Genomic DNA, 17402 nt, shown 5'->3' with positions numbered 1-17402 from the left:
GGGGCACGTCAGTCTCGTGAGCATGGGCTCAGCCCTCCAGTGTGGTGAGCGGAGGGCGATGGGATGGAAACCCCAAAATTCTTGATTAACTTCAGCCATCTGACTGAGCTGTATGAAGTCTGGAGTATTAGATATTAACCTGGTGAGCCCTTTTCCCCAGAGTGGGGTGGATGTTGGGACATGCAGTCAATTTAAGGAGGAGATAGACATGTTTTTAATTAATAATGGGTTGAGGATTATGGAGAATAGGTGGGAAAGTGGAGCTGATCCCAAGATGAGATCAGTCATGATCATTTCAATGTTAGAGCAGGTTTGAGGGGCTGAATGGCCTACTTCAGTTCCTATTTCTTATCTCCAGTACATTATAACCAGCAAATTAACCCATTAAAAGCAATGGATATAAGGCACCTTATTTTTTTAAATTCTTCTCTTTTTTTCTCAAAGCAGTATTCTAGTATAGGTCACATACAGTGGGATGGCAATTTTAATCCTCCTTTGAGAGTATGATAACTGGTGTTTAGAAGGCTTAAATGATGTGGTACCTCGGAACAGTGGTGAGCTGCAGTATCTGTCTATCGTGGCTTATAGGTCAGGGACCTTAATAATCACTGCTCACAGACACTGAGGTGGCACTTAAGTAGAAAAAGCATGAGGTAAACAGCACAGCTCATCAACACTTAAACTATATCTCGCCCACAGCTAGAGTATAAACACATCAACAGCTTGGAGGCACACGCAATGATTGCAGCAATGTTTTCATAGATCATAGATCTTGCAGGTCAGTGGCTGGGGTGTTCACAAATCATGGTGTTTTCACACACTGTTCAATACAGGAAGACGATGTGGGAGGCAGCAGTAAAGTTGACTTAATTGTTGAATGGGTGTTGTTATCACAATAGCTGTGATCTTCAGCGAACAACTAATCATGCCCTCTCGAGCATCTTTTGAGTGGAGTTGTAACTCAATAAAATCCTAATAAGTAAAAACATAGAAATATCAGGCATGAAAGAACTAGCTTTTTCCTCATGGAAGTAATGTTTTTTTTTTCAAATCAGGTTCCTGTAACCTGGGGAACTTGCTGAAAACCACACATTGTCAAAAAGCAAACAGCTATTTTGTTTTTTAGAAACATTAACCATTTTCTGTGACAATCCTGATTGTATGGCACGGCACTGAACACAAGTGGAGAGGGCCACAGTAGCTGGATGTTTAATGCTGGAATGGCTGGCCTGTTGTTGAGAGGGGAAGGATGGCTAATCAAACTATTTTTCATTGGAAGGGCTTCTGCATTTTTTTCCAAACCATTAAATAATTCAAGCCAGCATTAAAGGTAAAGTCACTACAGAAACATAGGAAGAAAAAGATTGGAGCAGGAGTAGGCCCTTCCACCATTCGAAATGATCGTGGCTGATCATTGAGTTCAATAGCTTCACCCTGCCCCCACCCCACTTATCCCTTGATCCCTTTAGCCACAAGAGCTATATCTACTTACTTTGTTTTGGCTTCAACCACTTTCTGTGATAGTGACCTCCAGAAGGTCACCACTCTCTGGGTGAAAACATTTCTCCTCATCTCAGTCTCAGTCCTGAAAGGTTTATCCCTTATCCTTAAACCATGGTTCTGGACTCCCGCTTCCCCCTCCCCCACCACCGACCATCAGAAACATCTTTCCACTTTCTCACCTTCCTAGACCCATTAGAATTTTGCAGGCTTCTGTAGATCACTCCTCATTCTTCTAAAGTCCAGTGAATACAGATCTAACGGACTCAATTTCACCTCATATGTCAGTCTTGCCATCCCAGGAATCAAATTGGTAATCCTCTCTGCCTTTGTCAATTACAAAAATATCTTTCCTCAGATAAGGAGACCAAAACTGCACACAATATTGCAGGTGTGGCCTCACTATTGCCCATTATGTCTTCCCAGACCATAGACACATGTCTCATTAGGGAGAGACAACTGGTGCTGGTTTAACCTGATGGTCACCAAGCTTCAGGCGAGGGGGAAAGGTAGAGAAGAAGAGTCCTTTATGGTAACCTCAGCCAGAGTGGGAATTGAACCCACATTGTTGGCATCACCCTGCACTGCAAACCAGCCACCCATCCAACTGAGTAAACAGTGGGTCTTACTGAGTTCGATAGTCGAATCAGATATTTAGGTTGAGTCACAAATGGAGGTTGGTGTATCAGGAAATTCTAGAAGAAACAGAAAATTCTTAAACTGAATCACCTCCCTTTTAAATTTTTACTTTTAATTCCCAGAGAGAAAAATAAAATGGTAAGAAAGGCAAATTCCTAGCAATGAAATACTGGGTGTACTGGACTCCCATTTTGAAGTATACACACATTGCACTAATGGGGTGTTTCCTTCACCAGTTTTACTGGTGTTTTGTTCTGGGTTATTAGATAGTCTACCCCCTTAACCCTTGATGGTCTCCACTGATGCTCCTCTTGTCTCCTTCAGTGAAGGCCTCATTTCTGATTTCATGGCTGCTGCTGTGACCATGGGTCCTCAGACAATGGGGCAACTATTCCTCTGCCCCTTGGTCTATAGCATGATGGGCAGAATGAACAGAAGCAATTACAAAAGGAAAAAGGAAGAGGGAGTGAACGGATGAAGAACACTCAGGTGGAGATCATTTTTTTTATTTCCTCATTTACAGGATGACTAGGTCAGCAGGCTTTTGCCCATCCTGGAGAGTGGCTAAGATATGAGTCACATGTGGGTCAGACTAGCTATGATGGTTAAAGACAAACTAACTGCAGATGCTGCAATCCAAAGTAGACAGGCAGGAGGCTGGAAGAATACAGCAAGGCAGGCAGCATCAGGAGGGAGAGGGACATAGGAAGGCAGGCAGCATCAGGAGGTGGAGAAGTCAATGTTTCGGGTGTAACCCTTTAGCAGGCCTGGGGGTGGGGTGGGGTGGGGGGGAAGCTGCAGATAAAGGGGGTGTCGGGAGCAGAGTGGTGAAGTGGGAATAGGTGAAGACAGGTAGAGGGTACGACCTGATTGGTCAATGGGAGGAATGACTCCGGTTGGTGGCAAGGAGCAGTGGAAGGGAGGTGGGAGGGGCTGGGAAGAGAGTTGGGGGATGGGAATGGAGGTTATTTGAAATTGGAGAACTCTATTTTGAGTCCACCGGGCTGTAAGCGGCCCAGGCGGAAGAAAGGTGTTCCTCCAATAGGAACTGTGGTTTGTTTTGGCAATGGTGGAGGTCAAGGATGGTCATGTTAGAAAGGAAGTGGGAAGGGGAATTAAAATGGGCGGTGACTGCGAGTTCTGGTCAGCCTCTGTGGGCCCGGCTGTGATGCTCGGTGAACCCTTCCTTAAGTTTACGTTCGGTCTTCCCAATGTAGAGAAGACCACATCAGGAACACCTGATGCAGTAAACTAGGTTGGAGGAGAGGCAGGTGAACCTCTGTCTCACCTGGAAGGACAATATGGGGCCCTGGATGGAGGCGAGGGGATGATATACCGGCAGGTTTTGCATCTTTTTCGGTTGCGGGGAAGGTACCTGGGGGTTCGGGGAGTGGGGTGTGGTGGGGGGAGTGGCACAAACCAAGGACTGTCAGGGGTATTGGTCTTTATGGAAGGCAGAGAGGGCTGGGGAGGGGAAGATGTTCTTGGTAGTGGGGTCGAGTTGGAGTTGTCGGAAGTGTTTAAGGATGATGCATTGGACACTTCCACCAAATCCAACTAGAAGTCTCCTCACCCAATGCATCACCCTTAAATACTTCCACCAACTCCAACTAGACCCCATCACCAGGAACATCTTGCCCTCGCCACCCCTCTCTGCCTTCCGCAAGGACCGTTCCTTCGACATTTCCAGAATAATGCAGGCCTGTTGTTGAAGAGCTCAGTAATGAACCTTTCTGCAGACCCATCAATGGAGATTGGCTCCTTTCAAAGTCCACTTGAAGGGATTCAACATTGAAGTCAACTGAGAACAGTAGGAATGATGGGGCAACTGTGCTAGCTGAATGTATAAATCTAGTTACCCAATCAAGTAATTGTCCAACAGAATTATTATTGCAGGAAGATTTAAGCAGTAACATACTAAAAGTTTAAAAAAAAACAAAAGAAGGGTGCGTGTATAGAATGAGCTGCCAGAGGAAATGGTGGAGGCTGGAACAATGATAGCATTTAAAAGGAATCTGGATGGGTATATGAATAGGAAGGGTGTACAGGGATATGGGCCAAGTGCTGGAAAATGGGACAAGATTAATTTAGGATATCTGGTTGGCATGGATAAGTTGAACTGAAGGGTCTGTTTCCGTGCTGTATATCTCTATGACTCTATAACTGCAGATGCTGGGAATCAGAAACACAAACAGAAATTGCTGGAAAAGCTCAGCACGTCTGACAGCATCTGCAGAGTAAAATCAGAGTTAATGTTTCCATTTTTGAGAAGATATGTCCTCATATTAAAAAGACACAATCACCAGTCTGTCTCACTGTGATGTTGACAGCAAGACTTATTACAAATTGTACTGGATGGTTTTGCTCCTCTTGTTCAGTGCTCCCTGTGGATTCACCTAACATCTTCTTTTTGGTGTATCCTATTTTAATTTAATTCCTGTTAACCCAGTATTATTTCCAGATCTCTGCCAAATCTCCTCAGTTACTGGCTGTTTACCATCTCCATACAGACTGACAACTTGTGAAAAGAAATTCAAACTTCCAGTTAATAATGAAAGGATTGTGTTTTCATGTACTTTAGCCTTTGTTAATTCAACACAATGTTTACAGACAACTTACATTTTGAACCACAAAACAGAACATGGGACTTTTTATGCAAACACAAATAAAAGCACACTTCCGAGATATACCTCAAACTCACCAATAAATAGACATTAAATTCTCTAAGAATGACCCTAAAGTAATTCATAGCTCCCAAAGATTTGTTTCTGTTTGTTTTTCTCTCAACCTGTGAAACATGTGACATAACCTTTTAGACAATATGATATTGAAGCAGATTGACGCCATTTGGTCGATCAAGTCTGCTGGACCATTTGATCATGGCTAATAATATTCTCAGAGTGGGATTGATATGTATAATTAAAATAAGATTTGTAAAGAAGTTGTGTTTCTAGTTTTTGACTTAGTAACTGTTTGGTTTTTGGTGTTTCTGCAACCATGCCGGATTTGTAAAACATTACTTTTGAGTGAATGAGTTTTGTTCAACGTTAATGGTCTTTTGTTTATTTAGATGGTTATGTGACAGAGCAAAGAACATAATAAGGCCTCAAGGTTTATTCAAGAGCTCTGGATAATTTTAAGCATAAGGAGAACACGCATAACAGACGGAGAAACAGTCCTGTGAAAGTTTTGGAACAGGATACTTCTGTGCAAAAGTCTTCAAAGATTGGAAACAGTATCCTGCTGTCAGCATCACAGTGAGACCGAGTGTGGAGAGTGTCTCACTGTCAGCATCACAGTGAGACCGAGTGTGGAGAGTGTCCCACTGTCAGCGTCACAGTGAGACAGAGTGGGGAGAGTGTCTCACTGTCAGCATCACAGTGAGACCGAGTGTAGAGAGAGTCCCACTGTCAGCATCACAGTGAGACCGAGTGTAGAGAGTGTCCCACTATCAGCATCACAGTGAGACAGAGAGTAGAGAGTGTCCCACTGTCAGTATCACAGTGAGACCGAGTGTAGAGAGAGTCCCACTGTCAGCATCACAGTGAGAGAGAGTCCCACTGTCAGCATCATAGTGAGAGAGAGTCCCACTGTCAGCATCATAGTGAGACAGAGTGCAGAGAGAGTCCCACTGTCAGCATCACAGTGAGACAGAGTGCAGAGAGAGTCCCACTGTCAGCATCACAGTGAGACCGAGTGCAGAGAGAGTCCCACTGTCAGCATCACAGTGAGACCGAGTGTAGAGAGTGTCCCACTATCAGCGTCACAGTGAGACAGAGTGGGGAGAGTGTCCCACTATCAGTGTCACAGTGAGACAGAGTGGGGAGAGTGTCCCACTATCAGTGTCACAGTGAGACAGAGTGGGGAGAGTGTCCCACTGTCAGCGTCACAGTGAGACAGAGTGTAGAGACTGTCCCACTGTCAGCATCATAGTGAGACAGAGAGTAGAGAGTGTCCCACTGTCAGACAGAGTGTAGAGAGAGTCCCACTGTCAGCATGAGACCGAGAGTAGAGACTGTCCCACTATCAGCGTCACAGTGAGACAGAGTGGGGAGAGTGTCCCACTATCAGTGTCACAGTGAGACAGAGTGGGGAGAGTGTCCCACTGTCAGCGTCACAGTGAGACAGAGTGTAGAGACTGTCCCACTGTCAGCATCATAGTGAGACAGAGAGTAGAGAGTGTCCCACTGTCAGACAGAGTGTAGAGAGAGTCCCACTGTCAGCATGAGACCGAGAGTAGAGACTGTCCCACTATCAGCGTCACAGTGAGACAGAGTGCAGAGAGTGTCCCACTGTCAGCATCACAGTGAGACAGAGTGCAGAGAGTGTCCCACTGTCAGTATCACAGTGAGACCGAGTGCAGAGAGAGTCCCACTGTCAGCATCACAGTGAGACCGAGTGCAGAGAGAGTCCCACTGTCAGCATCACAGTGAAACCGAGTGTAGAGAGTGTCCCACTATTAGCGTCACAGTGAGACAGAGTGGGGAGAGTGTCCCACTTTCAGTATCACAGTGAGACCGAGTGTAGAGACTGCCCCACTGTCAGCATCATTGTGAGACAGAGAGTAGAGAGTGTCCCACTGTCAGACAGAGTGTAGAGAGAGTCCCATTGTCAGCATCACAGTGAGACAGAGTGCAGAGAGAGTCCCACTGTCAGCATCACAGTGAGACAGAGTGTCGAGAGTGTCCCACTGTCAGCATCACAGTGAGACAGAGTGCAGAGAGAGTCCCACTGTCAGCATCACAGTGAGACAGAGTGTCGAGAGAGTCCCACTGTCAGCATCACAGTGAGACCGAGTGCAGAGTGTCCCACTGTCAGTATCACAGTGAGACCGAGTGTCGAGAGAGTCCCACTGTCAGCATCACAGTGAGACCGAGTGTAGAGAGTGTCCCACTATCAGCGTCACAGTGAGACAGAGTGGGGAGAGTGTCCCACTATCAGTGTCACAGTGAGACAGAGTGGGGAGAGTGTCCCACTATCAGTGTCACAGTGAGACAGAGTGGGGAGAGTGTCCCACTGTCAGCGTCACAGTGAGACAGAGTGTAGAGACTGTCCCACTGTCAGCATCATAGTGAGACAGAGAGTAGAGAGTGTCCCACTGTCAGACAGAGTGTAGAGAGAGTCCCACTGTCAGCATGAGACCGAGAGTAGAGACTGTCCCACTATCAGCGTCACAGTGAGACAGAGTGGGGAGAGTGTCCCACTATCAGTGTCACAGTGAGACAGAGTGGGGAGAGTGTCCCACTGTCAGCGTCACAGTGAGACAGAGTGTAGAGACTGTCCCACTGTCAGCATCATAGTGAGACAGAGAGTAGAGAGTGTCCCACTGTCAGACAGAGTGTAGAGAGAGTCCCACTGTCAGCATGAGACCGAGAGTAGAGACTGTCCCACTATCAGCGTCACAGTGAGACAGAGTGCAGAGAGTGTCCCACTGTCAGCATCACAGTGAGACAGAGTGCAGAGAGTGTCCCACTGTCAGTATCACAGTGAGACCGAGTGCAGAGAGAGTCCCACTGTCAGCATCACAGTGAGACCGAGTGCAGAGAGAGTCCCACTGTCAGCATCACAGTGAAACCGAGTGTAGAGAGTGTCCCACTATTAGCGTCACAGTGAGACAGAGTGGGGAGAGTGTCCCACTTTCAGTATCACAGTGAGACCGAGTGTAGAGACTGCCCCACTGTCAGCATCATTGTGAGACAGAGAGTAGAGAGTGTCCCACTGTCAGACAGAGTGTAGAGAGAGTCCCATTGTCAGCATCACAGTGAGACAGAGTGCAGAGAGAGTCCCACTGTCAGCATCACAGTGAGACAGAGTGTCGAGAGTGTCCCACTGTCAGCATCACAGTGAGACAGAGTGCAGAGAGAGTCCCACTGTCAGCATCACAGTGAGACAGAGTGTCGAGAGAGTCCCACTGTCAGCATCACAGTGAGACCGAGTGCAGAGTGTCCCACTGTCAGTATCACAGTGAGACCGAGTGTCGAGAGAGTCCCACTGTCAGCATCACAGTGAGACAGAGTGTCGAGAGAGTCCCACTGTCAGCATCACAGTGAGACCGAGTGCAGAGAGTGTCCCACTGTCAGTATCACAGTGAGACAGAGTGCAGAGAGAGTCCCACTGTCAGCATCACAGTGAGACAGAGTGTCGAGAGAGTCCCACTGTCAGCATCACAGTGAGACCGAGTGCAGAGTGTCCCACTGTCAGTATCACAGTGAGACAGAGTGCAGAGAGAGTCCCACTGTCAGCATCACAGTGAGACAGAGTGCAGAGAGAGTCCCACTGTCAGCATCACAGTGAGACAGAGTGCAGAGAGAGTCCCACTGTCAGCATCACAGTGAGACAGAGAGTAGAGAGTGTCCCACTGTCAGTATCACAGTGAGACCGAGTGTAGAGAGAGTCCCACTGTCAGCATCACAGTGAGAGAGAGTCCCACTGTCAGCATCACAGTGAGACAGAGTGCAGAGAGAGTCCCACTGTCAGCATCACAGTGAGACAGAGTGCAGAGAGAGTCCCACTGTCAGCATCACAGTGAGACCGAGTGCAGAGAGAGTCCCACTGTCAGCATCACAGTGAGACAGAGTGCAGAGAGAGTCCCACTGTCAGCATCACAGTGAGACAGAGTGCAGAGAGAGTCCCACTGTCAGCATCACAGTGAGACCGAGTGTAGAGAGTGTCCCACTATCAGCGTCACAGTGAGACAGAGTGGGGAGAGTGTCCCACTATCAGTGTCACAGTGAGACAGAGTGGGGAGAGTGTCCCACTGTCAGTATCACAGTGAGACAGAGTGGGGAGAGTGTCCCACTGTCAGCGTCACAGTGAGACAGAGTGGGGAGAGTGTCCCACTATCAGCATCACAGTGAGACCGAGTGTAGAGAGTGTCCCACTGTCAGCATCACAGTGAGACAGAGTGGGGAGAGTGTCCCACTGTCAGCATCACAGTGAGACAGAGTGGGGAGAGTGTCCCACTATCAGCATCACAGTGAGACCGAGTGTAGAGAGTGTCCCACTGTCAGCATCACAGTGAGACAGAGTGCAGAGAGTGTCCCACTGTCAGTATCACAGTGAGACCGAGTGTAGAGAGTGTCCCACTGTCAGTATCACAGTGAGACAGAGTGGGGAGAGTGTCCCACTGTCAGTATCACAGTGAGACCGAGTGTAGAGAGTGTCCCACTGTCAGCATCACAGTGAGACCGAGTGTAGAGAGTGTCCCACTGTCAGTATCACAGTGAGACCGAGTGTAGAGAGTGTCCCACTGTAATTTCCTATTGTGAAAAAGTGAATTTGTGATCACAGGAAGATCATTGGCTGGATTAGAAAGATTTGAGGTTTTGAAGATATGTGGATCAACCCAAATGACAAGATCTGACACAGTTGCATGTTTATCTGTTGTTGTCTGTTATTCATTAAAAACAACATAAATCTGTTAATAATATGAGTAAACAATTAATGGAAAAACCCATTAAGATTAGCTGTCCTGGTGGTGTGTCAAATCTGCAGTATGTTGGAGCTCAAGGATCCCACTGTGATCCAGGGCAGACAGATCTGGTGGTGATTGGTTTAGTTTCAGCATCTTCAGCACAGGATTAGGAGCTGGACGCTGTGCTCCAGATGCTGAGCTGCTTCAGGGAGGGCCAATAGTACCTGGATTATTTGTACCAGGAGGCTGTCATGTGTAGTAGACGGGATTTTCAGATACAGTCAGGGGATGGAGGCTGTGACTGCCAGTGAGCCCGGTAGAGGACCAATGGATGGCAGTGTTAGCCTCTTCAATTTTCCCAACAGGCTTGAGGTTCTCTCAGCTTTTTTTTGGATGGTTGTGAGGGCTGTGGGATGGATGAGCTTAATGACAATGGAGCCTTGTACAGGAAGCCATCTGATCGGGAGGAGCCAAGAGGAATGCAATGGTGATAAGGGCAGCATAGTCAGAGGGATTGATACTGTTGTCTGTAGCAGAGAGTGTGAATCCAGACAGCTGTGTTGTCTGCCCAGTTTCTGGATATCTGCTCTGGGCTGGAGAAGAACTTACATGTAGAACATAAGGATCCATTTTTCCTGGTCCTTAAAAGCACCAGTGACAAATGTAGAGATTCTGCATTGCCAGTAAAAGGACCTCGGCACCAAATTAAGGAGCAGGATCTCAAAGGGAGTAATCTCTGGTTCATTACCTGTGTTATGTGCAAATTGGTGTTGGGCTGACAAGACTCGAGAGATGAATATTGGGAGGCTGGTGTGGGAGAAGTGGGTTCTGGGTCATGGGGCACTGACACCAATACTGAGAGAAAGTGGAATCTATCATGATGGGATGGTCTACACCTGAACTGTCCTCAGGCTGATGTTCTTGCAAACCACACAATGAGGGAAGTAGAGTGTGTTTTAAACTAAATAGAGGGGGCACAAGTGCCAAGTTATGGTGAATCAAAGAATAGGAAAAATGAAACCGCTGAAGGAATCAATCTGGGGAGAATGTATATCTATTTGTGCTGTTAATTCATCTACGTTGTTACAAATGCACTGCACATTAAGGCACAAAGCCTTTCAACTTATCTTTTTAGCCTTGTTTGTCGTCTTAACTTTATTTTGCACCATGGCCTCATTTGCTGATCCTCCTTATTTCTTATGCATCTACTTTGCAGTTTTCTGCCTTTTGTTTCACGTCCACACCCTCCCCTCCCCTCCCCTCCCCTCCCCACCTCCCTATCCCCCTACAAAGGTTCCCATTGTACTTGTTGCAATAGCAGCGTCATCATGCAGCAACAACGCAGGAGTCACAAAGGCTGGTGCGGAGTGGAGCTCGATGTCATCAGTGTACATGTGAGAATGAGCCCAGTGCTTTCAAATGATGACACCAGTGGGCAGTGTGTAGATGAAACAAATGTTTAAATCAATCACTGTGGAACACCAGAGGAAATAGTGTGGGAGCAGAAAGGGGAGCCATTGTAAACAATACTCCAGGTAAAAGTTGTCAAGAAATGCAGCAAAAAACAAAATCATTTAATGAATTAGGATCTCTCCTGTTCTTGGCAATCAGAACATTCAATCATGAAATGGGGATATGGTCCATATGCTGGTAAATGGGACTGGATTAATTTAGGATATCTCATTGGCATGGACAGGTTGGACTGAAGGGTTGTGTGTTGATATATCTCTCTGACTCTCTGACTCCAAATGTGGACAGAAAGTCCATGCTGCAGAAGCTGTTAATAATGTGCTGAAACTAACATGTCAGATTATATTTTATCAACCTTATCCTTCCAGCTCCATAAGATGATGGACATTATGTCAGATCAAATCGTATTATTACATGGATTAAAATGCTGCAATGTTAAAAATCACATAACACCAGGTTATAGTCCAACAGGTTTATTTTTAGATTCCCTCCAGTGCAGAAACAGGCCCTTCGGCCCAACAAGTCCACACCTACCCTCTGATGAGTAACCCACCCAGACCCTTTCACCTACTCCCTACTAATGCATCTATCACTGTGGGCAACTTAGCAGACAGGCACCAAGGCTGGAATCGAGCCCAGGTCCCTGGCGCTGCGAGGCCACTGTGCTGCACTGGTTTTCAGAGTGCTGCTCCTTGATCAGAGCTCTGAAAACTAGTGCTTCCAAATAAACCTGTTGGGCTATAACCTGGTGTTGTGTCATTTTTAACTTTGTACACCCCAGTCCAACACCGGCATCTCAAAATCCTAAAATTCTGGAGTAATTTTATATTTAATTGATAATCTTCTTTTGTTTTTCTCACAGGAAGCAATATAATCCTAAAAAAGGCAAAGATAATGGAACAATTTGGGCATCTCTGAAATGGTACTGATATCTTTGGTATTTGTCCTTCCTTGTTTTACAGTTGTACAGCTCCAGTGACTTTGGAAGGAGGTGGCAGCTGATTCATGAACGAATTACTCCAAATCGGTTTTACTGGTAAGAGCTCATTGAATCCGTGTGGGTTTGACATCTCCCATCAATGGAGATAACAGTGATCATAAACGTGAATCTTTGTCCATCAATATAATTGAGTTGGATACAAACCTGGCATGTCACAGACACCCAGAGAACCTCATATCATGTTATAAAGCAGGAAACATCCATTCAACCACAAGTCACTGAGTCTAATATCATTTACCTATTCAACTCTCATCTCTTCAGTCAGCTTGCTTATCAGGTGCCTCTCCTGTACAATGCATTTCAGTGTTTTATAAGGAGTAGCACATGAAATAGCATGAGGGAACATCAGTAAATGGAATGTGTTTTGTAACCATAGAACAACTGAGTAGTTGACCAAAACATTCCTGTTTTGGTGAATATTTTATTTCCACTCCATGTGAGGAAGTTTTGTTTCAAATGCCCAAATCCTCCCAGAGCAGCAATCGCGGTTGGATTGCAGCTAAATTCTGATTTTTTTAACCCAAGAACCCCCAGGCTGTGCATTGCTGACCAGGACTTCATGAAATGGCATGGCTGTCAGATGAGGACAGATTGGATCCAATGGGCCTGTATTCTCCAGAGTTTAGACAAATGAGAGGGGACCTCATTGAAACATATAAAATTCTGATAAGGTCGGATAGACTCGATGCAGGAATGATGTTTGCTCTGGATAGGAACTCTAAACCAAGGTCATGATTTCAGGAAATGGAATAGGATTAAGATGGAGAAGTATATCTTCATTCAGAGAGTGATGAACTTGTGGACCTGTCCACCATATAAGGCTGTGCTGGACAAGCCACTAAATATATTGAAGGAAGGAATAGATAGACACTAAAGGACAAGGGGCCAGTGTGGGGGTTTGATGCTGAGGTAGAGCATATTGAGATGGTGGGGCAGGCTGAAGGGGCTTAACCAACTACTCATGGTCCTATATTCCATTTTCTTGTGTATTTTTCAATCCTGGTCTCCTCAGAAATGTGAAGGATACCTGAAATTGGAGCCCTTTCTCACCGTGAAGGACCACGAGGAGCCAAACCCATGCCCCTTTTTTTTACACTACCAACACGGTGGCACAGTGGTTAGCACTGCTGCCTCACAGCGTCAGAGACCAGGGTTCAATTCCCGCCTCAGGCGACTCTCTGTGTGGAGTTTGCACATTCTCCCAGTGTCTGCGTGGGTTTCCTCCGGGTGCTCTGGTTTCCTCCCACAGTCCAAAAATGTGTAGGTTAGGTGACTTGGCCGTGCTAAATTGCCCGTAGTGTTAGGTGAAGGGGTAAATGTCGGGGAATGTGTCTGGGTGGGTTGCGCTTCAGTGGGTCGGTGTGGACTTGTTGGGCCGAAGGGCCTGTTTCCACACTGTAAGTAATCTAATCTAAAAAAAACTGGTAAATGTATTCCTACACCACACTGAAATGTTGTGTGTTGTTCAGTGTGCTAATGAGTGAGGGTGAGGGAGGTGAATGGATGGGGAGTGTGAGGTGTGGGTCAGTGGGTAGGATGGCCACTGGTGATAAGGATGGTTGTGTAGAGTGGTTGCTGATTGAGTTATCGATGGTGAGACTGGTGGAGTAACATGGAGCTAGTTGGCAGGACAGTAAGTAGATGCTTACTGCTGTGCTACTCAATTGAAATTGTCACACCATTGCACTTGCAAAAGGTGTTGGCACAGAAAGCATGATGGCCTGGCATTTTAAGTGCTTATCCAGATACGCCTACAATGTTGCAATAATACCTGCCTCCACCACCCTCTCAGGCAGCATATTCCACATTTCTACCACCCTCTGCATGAAAAATAAATTCTGCAAATCTCCTCTAAATCACCTATCCCTCACCTTAAACTAATACCGTCTGGTCTTAGAATATCTGCCATGGGAACACATTCTCATGGTCTACCCTGTCTATGCCTCGCATTATTTTGTAGACCTCAATCAGAACCACCCCCTCACCCAACCCCAGCCCACCTTAGCATCCTGGGGAATGGGATTCAAATTCCACATGATGGAGGGTGAAATTTTAATTCAATGAAAAGCAAGCCTAAAGGTGACAGGTCGCCATTGTCAACTGCCACAAAATTCCATCTGGTTCACTAATGTCTTTATAGGGAAGGAAATCTGCCATCTTACCCAGTCTGACTTACATGTAACTCCAGACCCACAGCAATATGGCTGATTCTTAACTGCCCAGTGGGCAATTAGGGATGAACAATAAATACTAACCTAGCCAGCTACATTACCTCCCACAAACAAATTATCTAGGCCATTGGTGAGATCACACCAAAAGTACCATGTATAGTTCTGGTCCCCTTATTTAAGAAAGGGTGCAATTGCACTGGGGAGTGTTCAGAGAATGTTTATTTGACTGATTCCTGGAATAAAGAGGGAATCTGATGCAAAGGGATCTGGGTGGGTATATGTATTGGACAGATTTAGAGGAATATTGGCCAAATGCTCACAAATGAGACTAGATTTATTTAGGATATCTGGTCAGGATGGACAAGTTGGGTTGAAGGGTTTGTTTCCGTGCAGTACATCTCTGTGACTCTAACAGGTTGGACCTGTTGGGTCTGCAGCCCTGGGAGGTTAGAAGAATGTGAGGTGATTGCCCATAAGATCCTGAGGGGATTTGACAGAGTAGATGCTGAAAGCATGATTCACTCTGCAAGACAGACTAGAACAAGGAACACATTTTAAAAATCAGGATTAACCTATTTGGGATGGTGATGCAGGGAAATCTCTGAATGTTGTGACTCTGTGGAACTCTTTCTCAGAGAGTAGTGGAGACAAGGACAATGAGTAATTTTAAGGTAGAGTTGGATAAATTCTCAATGAACAGGTGAGTCCCAGGTTATTAGGATAGGCAGGAAAATGGAGCTGAGACCACATCAGATTACCTGTCAAATGGTACAGCAGCTCCAAGGAAGTAATGGTCTGTTCCCACTCCTAAGTAGGATATTCAGATGTCCTTTATAGTAAAGCATGGAGCAATTTAATAATGCACTCTTTGAAGTGGGGTTTGAAAACAATTGTATTCCCTTCTCTGTTATATTTTTGTGGCATTATTTCACAAAATTAACCTTGACAATATCTTGAAGAACCATGCATAGCCAACATTGATGTCTCTCAACTCTCACAATGATGTCAAGATTAAAGTGGCGCTGGAAAAGCACAGCAGGTCAGGCAGCATCCAAGGAGCAGGAAAATTGATGTTTCGGGCAAAAGTCCTTCCTGCCCCTCGGATGCTGCCTGACCTGCTGTGCTTTTCCAGCGCCACTCTAATCTTGACTCTAATCTCCAACATCTGCAGTCCTCACTTTTGCCTCTCCCAATGATATGTCTGCCCTTTAAAGATGGATAATTTGAGAGAAAAAAAAGATTCCTTCTCATTGTAATTATATACTGAGCATTGTATTTTCATCAAAAGAAGCATTTTGAAGTCTCCTGGTCCATTATCACTGTTGTAAGAACATTCTGTTAATGATTACTGTGCAGGTGTAACTAATACAATCTTGTATCTGGTGGATAAAATATGCTTTTCAATTTTACCTCTATAAAGGTTTATTTGTGTTTTTGGCAATTTAAAGAGATTGTAAAGCCACAGTAATAAAGTGGAGGATGAATCAATAATGGGCATATTGCATAAATCTTTTGTACCGGTTTTAACAAATGAGAATAGGGACGCAAGTATGCGAGAGGATGAGGTGGGAAAAAAGAGGAAACTGAGTGTAGAAAAAAAGACTCATTCTAGAAAATAGTAAAACTTAGGAAGGAAAAGGCGGTGGAAGCTATTCCCATGATTATTGCCTCCAGCGTGAACATAGTTTTTTGTGTCTCATGTACTTGTTTGAAACATTTAAGTTCTGGAGGAGACTTTACCCAGTCAGTGTGGCAAGAAGATTTCCTCTTGTGAAAGAACCTATTAGTAAGGTGACTTGTTAAAAATTAAGCTTAGCCATCCAAGATAGAACTGAGGAGAATTACTTTTTATCTCTCACAGAGAGTTAACAGTCTTTGGAACTCTGCCTCAAGCAGAATCATTGAATATTTCTAAAGCAGAGGCAGGTGAGATCATGGTTATCAACAGGTTAGGCAGGAATGTTGAGGTTAGAATTAGGTCAGCCGTGATCTTATTGAATGGTGGAGCAGGCTCGAGGGGCCAGATGGCCTACTCCTGCTCCTGGTTTGTATGAAGTGACACCAGCTGTTCAACGGAGCCTTTTTGCACCAATTCAATATCTTTTTTAGATATTGAAGCATAAAAAATGACCAGCAAGTTCGAATGTAATTCTGGCACCCGCTGCAAACAGAACATTGTTGTTTGCTAATGAGAAGTGACCTCACAGTCATTGGAATTATTTAGTTTGAATTTATTGTCACGTCGAAACGACGGAGTCCATTGTATTTGTTTGTTCCAATACCTTGGGCAGGACTTTGTATTTTGGGTGAAGACCTTGATGTCAGGGAGAAATACAAGCCCTAACTCCACCTTGCTGGGGAGCTCTCACGTGATAGTGACCAAACCGGGCAGAATCTACTCCTGAGCAGAGGAAGCACTTGCCATACCACAGTGAGCAGGATGTAGAGGTTAGAGGGCCAGTACGATCTGTAACTTGTCCTTTGACCTTTAAAGGTGCCCCTCCTAAATAGGAAATGGACACAGCTACTGTGCCACCCAAACGCAGGGTGACCTGTAGCTGTTCAAGGTTGGCAGTAAGGAGGAAGTGATGGTGATGGTGTGCATGGTGGAGGCACAGAGGATGGGTATGTTGGGAAGAGGACTTAGAGTCTTCATGGAGCACTGGCCCCTATTCTTCACCTCAGAGATTATCTCCAGGTGACCACTGGGCTACTGGTAGCACAAGGACCTAGACATTAAAGGTTCCTGCTGGCCACTGACCAAGGATCTGATTGGCTATATACTAACCGTAACAGCTTTACCTTGACTATCCCCAGTTCCACCTCCAGGAAAATACCTCAGGGGCAGGATGGTGCTGCCAGACCAGCACAGTCATGTCTCCCTCTGCTGCCATCCACTAATTGAAAGAAAAATGGAAAATTGTTGAAGAACCGAAGGAGGCCATTTGGCCGACCATGCTTATACTGGCTCTTCAACTTAATGGCATTGTTCTCATCACAATTTTGCAAAATCATTATTTTCAGGTTAGAGTTCAATTCCCTTTTAAATGCTTCAAATGAACCTGCCTCTGACACACTCTCAGACAGTACGATCTAGACCCTAATCCTCACAGCACAAAGTTTATTTCTTTATTTCGCAAATGACATTTCCTTCTTTCACCAATTGTTTTAACTATCAGCCCGTCTCTTTCTTGATCCTTTCAGTTTC

The 17402-nt window shown here is 45.5% G+C and overlaps 1 protein-coding gene across 1 annotated transcript in view; it reads left to right on the top strand.

Moving 5' to 3' along the window:
• LOC122561354 (VPS10 domain-containing receptor SorCS1-like) overlaps nucleotides 1-17402 on the top strand; it is a 1223550-nt gene that overhangs the window by 924144 nt on the left and 282004 nt on the right. The window contains exon 5 of the mRNA XM_043713087.2: nucleotides 11986-12059. Within this exon, the coding sequence (XP_043569022.2) occupies nucleotides 11986-12059 (74 nt within the window). The remainder of the gene's footprint in view (nucleotides 1-11985; nucleotides 12060-17402) is intronic.

Source organism: Chiloscyllium plagiosum, unplaced genomic scaffold, assembly GCF_037043375.1.
Source record: "Chiloscyllium plagiosum isolate Xiang-an unplaced genomic scaffold, Cpla_swu_hap1 HiC_scaffold_22, whole genome shotgun sequence".
Classification (NCBI taxonomy): domain Eukaryota; kingdom Metazoa; phylum Chordata; class Chondrichthyes; order Orectolobiformes; family Hemiscylliidae; genus Chiloscyllium; species Chiloscyllium plagiosum.
Note: the sequence above shows the minus strand (reverse complement) of the source record. Positions and strands in the feature narration are given on the sequence as shown.